Source organism: Nerophis lumbriciformis, linkage group LG30, assembly GCF_033978685.3.
Source record: "Nerophis lumbriciformis linkage group LG30, RoL_Nlum_v2.1, whole genome shotgun sequence".
In the NCBI taxonomy this organism is placed as follows: domain Eukaryota; kingdom Metazoa; phylum Chordata; class Actinopteri; order Syngnathiformes; family Syngnathidae; genus Nerophis; species Nerophis lumbriciformis.
The window spans coordinates 23,933,319-23,942,586 of NC_084577.2; the positions used below are offsets into that span (position 1 = coordinate 23,933,319).

Below are 9,268 nucleotides of genomic sequence, written 5' to 3' on the forward strand. Positions count from 1 at the left end.
CACCTCACAATTTTTTTTCACGCCCCCCGGAAGTTCATGATTTTTATCTGTAGTTCTTTACCAACACTAAAGAGGCCATTACCCATTTGCCTCTCACGGTCCCTTTACCCCCGAAGTTAATGTTTATGTTTTTTTTATCTGTGTCAAGATAGTTCTTTACGAACACTAAAGATGCCATTACGCAATTGCCTCTCACGCCCACTTTCCTCGACACGTCACCATTTTTGTTCACGCCCCCCCCGAAGTTCATGATTTTATCTGTAGTTCTTTACAAACACTAAAGATGCCATTACGCAATTGCCTCCCACGCTCACTTTCCCTCGACACCTCACAATTATTTTTCACGCCCCCCCCGAAGTTCATGTTTTTTATCTGTAGTTCTTTACCAACACTAAAGATGCCATTACGCAATTGCCTCTCACGCCCACTTTCCTCGACACGTCACAAATTTTTTTTCACGCCCCCCCGAAGTTCATGTTTTTTTATCTGTAGTTCTTTACCCAATTGCCACTCACGGCTCCTTTCCCCCGACATCTCACCTCACAATTTTTTTTTTCACGCCCCCCCCGAAGTTAAGGTTGTTTTTTTTTAAATCTATGTGTCAAGATAGTTCTTTACGAGCACTAAAGATGCCATTACGCAATTGCCTCTCACGCCCACTTTCCCTAGACACGTCACAATTTTTTTTCACCCCCCCCCCGAAGTTCATGTTTTTTTATCTGTAGTTCTTTACCCAATTGCCACTCACGGCTCCTTTCCTCCGACATCTCACCTCACAATTTTTTTTCACGCCCCCCGGAAGTTCATGATTTTTATCTGTAGTTCTTTACCAACACTAAAGAGGCCATTACCCATTTGCCTCTCACGGTCCCTTTACCCCCGAAGTTAATGTTTATGTTTTTTTTATCTGTGTCAAGATAGTTCTTTACGAACAGTAAAGATGCCATTACGCAATTGCCTCTCACGCCCACTTCCCTCGACACGTCACAATTTTTTTTCACGCCCCCCCGAAGTTCATGTTTTTTTATCTGTAGTTCTTTACCCAATTGCCACTCACGGCTCCTTTCCACCGACATCTCACCTCACAAATTTTTTTTCACGCCCCCCCGAAGTTAAGTTTTTTTTTTTTTAATCTATGTGTCAAGATAGTTCTTTACGAGCACTAAAGATGCCATTACACAATTGCCTCTCACGCCCACTTTCCCTAGACACGTCACAATTTTTTTTCACACCCCCCGAAGTTAATGTTTTTTATCTGTAGTTCTTTACAAACACTAAAGATGCCATTACGCAATTGCCTCTCACGCCCACTTTCCCTCGACACCTCACAATTATTTTTCACGCCCCCCTGAAGTTCATGTTTTTTTATCTTTAGTTCTTTACCCAATTGCCTCTCACGGCCCCTTTCCCCCGACATCTCACCTCACAATTTTTTTTTCACGCCCCCGCCCCCCGCCCCGAAGTTAATGTTTATTTTTCTTATCTATGTGTCAAGATAGTTCTTTACGAACACTTAAGATGCCATTACGCAATTGTCTCACACATACCTTACCTCACAAATTTCTTTCACGCCCCCCCCTGAAATTAATGTTATCTGTATTGTGAAGGTGCATGTGCATGTGTGTGTGGTAACACTGATGATCACTGTCTGATATGAAACACAATCTGTTAGATCTGGATGTTGATTGAAGTGAAGGTCATTTAAAGAAACATACATCATGCATACATATTGCATATATATTTTCCCTTACATATACAAGAAAAGACTTGAATTGGACCAGTCTGTGGCGTAGCACTGAGGATATACGACAAGTAGAAAGGTTGTAAACAGAGATTAAGGGCATTAGGTGAAGAGCTGGAGCAAAGATTAAGTGTTAGGTGTGGCAAATGAAAGTGATTAATGTGAAAGGGTGCATGTGTGTTTGCATACTCAAAGCAATAATCGTATTTTTTTTGGGATGATTCAACAAGCGCTGGACTCCTCACGTACACAACTTCTCATTCCGTCAGTCTTAACGATTCAGTCCGCTGCCTTCGCAGTCGCAGCATGGTACAAAACGTACATCTCATTTTTGATGTGTCGGCTTTCAATATAGGAGGATTATATGCTGCTGTCCAACAGGAGAAGCTGTTAAAGCGTCCCATCACTGGCGTAGAAAAAGTCTCCTGTGCTCACTCGTCCATAATCACACGTGGGAAGTGTCTTCTCGTTCCTGTCCGTAATAGTGTTGCATGGAGCAGATGTTAGTGGGTTGAAATGCATGCAGGAGCAAGATCACGACTTTGCTATTGCTTCCGGAACGTCATGATGTCATAGTTACAATATGGTAGAAATAAAACCAGATCAGATTTAAATGTATGCATTCTTTTCTTTTTCTTCTCGTTGCATCTGTGTTTGGACTTCACGGGGCTGTGTGTGTCCCTCACTTCAAAACTGTCAAAGAAAGGAAAGGGAGAGACAAAAATTAGAGATGTCCGATAAATGCTTTAAAATGTAATATCGGAAATTATTGGATTTTTTTATTTATTAAATCAACATAAAAAACACAAGATACACTTACAATTAGTGCACCGACCCAAAAAACCTCCCTCCCCCATTTACACTCATTCACACAAAAGGGTTGTTTCTTTCTGTTATTAATATTGTGGTTCCTACATTATATATCAATATATATCAATACAGTCTGCAAGGGATACAGTCCGTAAGCACACATGATTATGCGTGCTGCTGGTCCACTAATAGTACTAACCTTTAACAGTTAATTTTACTCATTTTCATTAATTACTAGTTTCTATGTAACGGTTTTTATATTGTTTTACTTTCTTTTTTATTCAAGAAAATGTTTTTAATTTATTTATCTTATTTTATTATTATTATTTTTTTTAAAAGGACCTTATCTTCACCATACCTGGTTGTCCAAATTAGGAATAATAATGTGTTAATTCCACAACTGTATATATCGGTATCGGTTGATATCGGTATCGGTAATTAAAGAGTTGGACAATATCGGATATCGGCAAAAAGCCATTATCGGACATCCTTAAAAAAAATATTAACTTTTAAAAAGTGTGCTTGACATATCATGCATTATTGTCAAATATCCCTTCAGCAGGCATGTGAAATGTCCACAGACGGGCATAAATCCACGTTTTAAACCATTTCCGCGACAAAATATCACTTCTGCGTTTTTGTAATGAAATATTGTAGCGTGTAGGGATGGGAGTCAAAGGAGGAGTGTCAAAAAATATGGTGCTAACTTTGTTTTCTTATCAGCCATCGAGCAGTAACTAAACATCCACGGGGGGCCAAATTTAATTTGACACATAACGTATTTTTCGGACTACCGTATTTTTCGGACTATAAGTTGCAGTTTTTTTCATAGTTTGGCCGGGGGTGCGACTTATACTCAGGAGCGACTTATGTGTGAAATTATTAACACATTAGCGTAAAATATCAAATAATATTATTTATCTCATTCACGTAAGAGACTAGACGTATAAGATTTCATGGGATTTAGCGATTAGGAGTGACAGATTGTTTGGTAAACGTATAGCATGTTCTATATGTTATAGTTATTTGAATGACTCTTACCATAATATGTTACGTTAACATACCAGTTGGTTATTTATGCCTCATATAACGTACACTTATTCAGCCTGTTATTTATTTTAAATTGCCTTTCAAATGTCTATTCTTGGTGTTGGCTTTTATCAAATAAATTCCCCCAAAAAATGCGACTTATACTCCAGTGCGACTTATATATGTTTTTTTCCTTCTTTATTATGCATTTTCGGCCGGTGCGACTTATACTCCGAAAAATACGGTATATGGCGCACTTAAAATCCTTTCATTTTCGCAAAACTCGATCTGGTGCGCCTAATGTACGGAATAATTCTGGTTTTGCTTACTGACTTCGAAGCAATTTTTTTTGGTACATGGTGTAATGATAAGTGTGACCAGTAGATGGCAGTCAAACATAAGAGATGCGTGTAAACTGCAATATGACTCAAGTAAACAACACCAACATTTTATATGTTCCATTGAAAATATAGAACATTACACACGGCGCTCAAAAATCTATCAAAATGTTTTAGTACGACTTTGGTAAGCTATGAAGCCGCACCGCTTGATGGATTGTTCTGTGCTTCAACATAGGAGTATTATTATGGTGTGTGTATAAGGTAAGACACATTATCGGCCGTAAGACTCTTGAAAGCATCATAATTAAATTATCCCCTCAACTCCCCTCAAAATGCTCGCTGGAATAAAAAAAACAATATAACATACATCCATAAACGTGGACGCATGTGAAAAAGTGCAATATATTTATCTGTACAGTAATCTATTTATTTATTTATATATATTTATTTATTGTATATATATATATTTATATATTATTTATATGTATTTATTTATATATGCACCTTATTGCTTTTTTTATCCTGCACTACCATGAGCTTATGTAACGAAATGTCGTTCTTATCTGTGCTGTAAAGTTAAAATTTGAATGACAATAAAAAGGAAGTCTAAGTCTAAGTCTAATCTGGCCTTTTGTTTCGCAATATTATGCAAAAGCCACTTTTCTTACCATTTGGTACCTGCTGATCTGTATTTTGGATCTGCATAAGTCCTGAAAATGTGTGCGCGTCCGCCTTTGTAGTCCGTGTCGACACCGTAGTCGATAAGCTTCTTCGTTTTCTCTATCTTCTTGTTATGGGACATTCATCCTCCGCTGTTGCCTTTTCTAATATAAAGTAGTGTAAAGTTCTTACTTATATCTGTCAGTTAACTCGCCATGAAAGCGCTAAAACATACCGGTGTAGTGAGTTTGTATTATTCACCCAAGGAACTTTAGTTATTGAGAGTTCCGGTCGGACGGTTTTTCACGGGCCACATTTCCGGTGTTGTTGTTTCCGGATGAGGAGATACTGCTCCGTTATTGATTGAAGTAAAGTCTGAATGTCATTAAAACGGTTAGCTCCATCTTTTGACACTTCTTCCACTCCCGTCCTTGCACGCTACACCGCTACAACAAAGATGACGGGGAGAAGGTGAGCCACGTAAATAAGACCGCCCACAAAACAGCGCATCCTGAAACGACTGTCAAAAAGCGGCTTGAAGATGATCAGTAAAGCATCATCTATGCAACATTTTGACCAAAGAACCACCATCACATGTTATGTAGACCAGTGTTTTTCAACCTTTTTTCAGCCAAGGCACATTTTTTGCGTTGAAAAAATGCGGAGGCACACCACCAGCGGGATTTATTAAAAAACAAATAACAGTTGACAGTAAAAAGTCGTCGTCGCAATTGTTGGATATGACTTTAAAGCATAACCAAGCATGCATCACTATAGCTCTTGTCTCAAAGTAGGTGTACTGTCACCACCTGTCACATCACACCTTGACATATTTTGAGGTTTTTGCTGGTTTCCTGTGCGTAGTGTTTTAGTTCTTGTCTTGCGCTCCTATTTTGGTGGCTTTTTCTCTTTTTTTTTTGTGGTATTTTCCTTTGAGCGATATTTCCCGCATCTACTTTGTTTTAGCAATCAAGAATATTTCAGTTGTTTTTATCCTTCTTTGTGGGGACATTGTTGATTGTCATGTCATGTTCGGATGTACATTGTCTTTGCTCCACAGTAAGTCTTTGCTGTCGTCCAGCATTCTGTTTTTGTTTACTTTGTAGCCAGTTCAGTGCATAGCCTTCCCTACGCTTTAATGCCTTTTCTTAGGGGCACTCACCTTTTGTTTATATTGACAGCACAGACACTCAACAACAACACATAATTTGCAGACCATAATTACTGGTTTGCAAATAATATTTTTAACCCAAATAGGTGAAATTAGATCATCTCCCACGGCACACCAGACTGTATCTCACGCCGCGGCACAGTGGTTGAAAAACGCCGATGTAGACCACAAGGAAGTGTTTTACATTTAGAAAAAAATAAAATAATAATATGACCCCTTTAATGTGCCTTATAATTCAGTGCACCTTTTGTATGAAAATAGACCTGGCTAGACCTGTTCATCGGCAGTGCGCCTTATAATCCGGTGCGCCCTATGGTCCGGAAAAAACAATACTTTGAATGATTGTGGACTATGTGCAAAACCTAACTAATCCGATTCAGCCATGAAAATCATTAGTTGAAGGTTTTATTCAATTTATCGGGTTTGGTTATCCAGTGGTTAACTTTATACACATGTAAGTCAACCAAAGTCAGCAAAGTTTCCACTGTCCCTTAAAATGATGCTGAACGGTTATTTGTTTTGTTCTCCTACCTGAAAGTGAGATGTAGACGATGATGGCCACCACTCCCAGCACCATGGAAACGATACTCAGCAGACGAGCCAGTCGTCCGAGTCTTCTGGCCCCGTCCACGTCGCCCGCCTGCAGACTGTTCCTGGACTGGTGACACATGGAAACACAAAACAGTATAAACACCAAGTTCAGGAAAGACAGGTGAGAATTGTAATAATCACCTAAATAATCCTGTCAAATACAAAACCCAAAACCAGTGAAGTTGGCATGTTGTGTAAATAGTAAATAAAAACAGAATACAATTATTTGCAAATCCTTTTCAACCTATATTCAATTGAATAGACTGCAAAGACAAAATATTTAACGTTCGGACTGAGAAACTTTATTTTTTGCAAATATTAGCTCATTTGGAATTTGATGCCTGCGACATGTTTCAAAAAAGCTGGCACAAGTGGCAAAAAAGACTGAGAAAGTTGAGGAATGCTCATCAAACACTTATTTGGAACATCCCACAGGTGAACAGGCTAATTAGGGAACAGGTGGGTGCCATGATTGGGTATAAAAGCAGCTTCCATGAAATGCTCAGTCATTCACAAACAAGGATGGGGCGAGGGTCACCACTTTGTCAACAAATGCGTGAGCAAATTGTCCAACAGTTTAAGAACAACATTTCTCAGCGAGCTATTGCAAGGAATTTAGGGATTTCAACATCTACGGTCCGTAATATCATCAAAAGGTTCAGAGAATCTGGAGAAATCACTGCATGTAAGCGATGATATTACGTACCTTCGATCCCTCAGGCGGTACTCCATCAAACCAGCAGTTAGTCCAGAATGCGGCAGCACGACTTTTAACAGGGGCCAGGAGACGCCAGCATATAACCCCAATCCTTGAGAGTTTGCACTGGCTCCCTGTTCATTTTAGAATTGATTTTAAAACCTTGCTGTTTGTTTTTAAAGCTTTACATGGACTGGCACCTCAGTATATCTCGGACCTCATCCAAACTTACAATCCTGCGCGCGCTCTAAGGTCCGAGAGCCAGCTCCAGCTCGTGGTGTCCAAGACGAGACTTAAAACCAGGGGAGACAGGGCCTTCTCTGTGGTCGGCCCTAAGCTCTGGAACACTCTGCCCCTCCATGTTCGAACTGCTCCCACAGTGGAGTGTTTTAAGTCTCGTCTTAAGACCCACTTTTATTCTCTGGCTTTTAACACTACGTGAGTTGTGTGGTCCTCTGTTGTCCTCTGTGTTTTTAAAATTTTGCTTTTTGCTTTCTATTTACTGTTTTAATTGGTTTTACCCTTTGAAATTGTTTTTAATCACATTTATTTTATATTGTTTTTAATTGTGTTTAATATTGTTGTGCAGCACTTTGGAAACATTTTGTTGTTTAAATGTGCTATATAAATAAAGTGGATTGGATTGGATTGAAAAAGCGACATCAGTGTGTAAAGGATATCACCACATGAGCTCAGGAACACTTCAGAAAACCACTGTCAGTAACTACAGTTGGTCGCTACATATGTAAGTGCAAGTTAAAACTCTACTATGCAAAGCCAAAGCCATTTATCAACAACACCCAGAAACGCCGCCGGCTTCTAGGATGGACTGATGCAAAGTGGAAAAGTGTTTTTTTCAATGTGTTGCTGCCATTAAATTGTAAGTTAATGATTATTTGCAAAAAAAAAACAAGATTCTCATTTCAAACATTAAATATCTTGTCTTTGCAGTCTATTCAATTGAGTATAAGTTGAAAAGGATTTGCAAATCATTGTATTCTGTTTTTATTTACCATTTACACAACGTGCTAACTTCACTGGTTTTGGGTTTTGTGCAATAATGCTTTAAACCAGGGGTGTCAAACTCAAATACAGAGTGGGCCAAAATTTAAAACTGAACAAAGCCGCGGGCCAAGGTTGAACAAATTAACCTTTTAATAGGGACCCAAACACGTTTTGCATTAAATATTGAACAAGCAAGGCTTATATAACTTTATAATGACATGCAAAATCGAGTTAATAATAATAATAATTAAAAAATATCAATGGCATATCAAATACAATTTAAATAAAAATTGAATGCCTCTTTTCTATTTGCAGCCTTCTGAGGTAAATATCAACATTAACTTTTTCCACAGGCTCATCAATTTGGAAATAAAATAATGAATAAACCAACCATTCAGGACTTTAAACTGCTCAGTTTGCAACACACTGATCTAATCTGATGTGCCCAAGCCAGATACCTGCCATCTTTTCTTGGATGCTAGTTCATTAATGTCGGGGCTCAGGCTTTGAGCTGAGGCAACCTTCATTATCGAACGACGGTGTTCATCAGTCATTATATCTCGTACTCCACAGTCTTGGGGGCGTGCCTTGCAGGCACTGCTTTTAACGACCTCTATAAGCTGTCGTCACGTCCGCTTTTCATCCCTTCTAACAACGTGCCCGCCCAGTCACAAGATATGAGCGGCTTCTGTACGCACACACGTGAATGCAACGCATACTTCATCAACAGCGATACAGTTTACACTGAGGGTGCCCGTATAAGCAACTTTAACATTGTTAGAAATATACGACACCAAATTTGGCCCGCGGGCCAGAGTTTGACACCCATGCTTTAAACATCTGACACTGCGTACTTTTAATGTAATACGTCAGAATGACATGGGTACCCATGATACATTGCGGCGACAGTACTGCGTTTTTTGCTAATTTCGGACTAAATCAATGTTTTTTTTACTACAACAAAATATTTCCTGATAGTGTGGAACATATACTTATAATCATGGTTTTTTTTAGGGGGGAAAGTTAAAACCGTTAGTAAGAATGGTGGGAGGAGTATCACATTTTTGTTGTGGAAAAACATGAATGCTGGAAAACTGTCAATCAAAAAAAAAACTACCATATTGTCCTGGTGAAGACAAATGTTTTGATTTGGTTGAAAATTGTGGAAGGAGTAGTTAAGGAAAAATGGGTAAAATACATAAAAACTATGCATTTTGGGAAAG

The 9,268-nt window shown here is 38.8% G+C and overlaps 1 protein-coding gene across 1 annotated transcript in view; it reads right to left on the reverse strand.

Moving 5' to 3' along the window:
* Positions 1-1,484: 1,484 nt before the first annotated feature.
* Positions 1,485-9,268, reverse strand: part of trarg1a (trafficking regulator of GLUT4 (SLC2A4) 1a) — a 51,069-nt gene continuing 43,285 nt past the window's right edge. Inside the window, exons 2-3 of the mRNA XM_061925834.1 lie at positions 6,284-6,410; positions 1,485-2,434 (exon numbers count right to left, since the gene is read on the reverse strand). Coding sequence (XP_061781818.1) covers positions 2,424-2,434; positions 6,284-6,410 — 138 coding nt within the window. The 3' untranslated portion in view covers positions 1,485-2,423. The remainder of the gene's footprint in view (positions 2,435-6,283; positions 6,411-9,268) is intronic.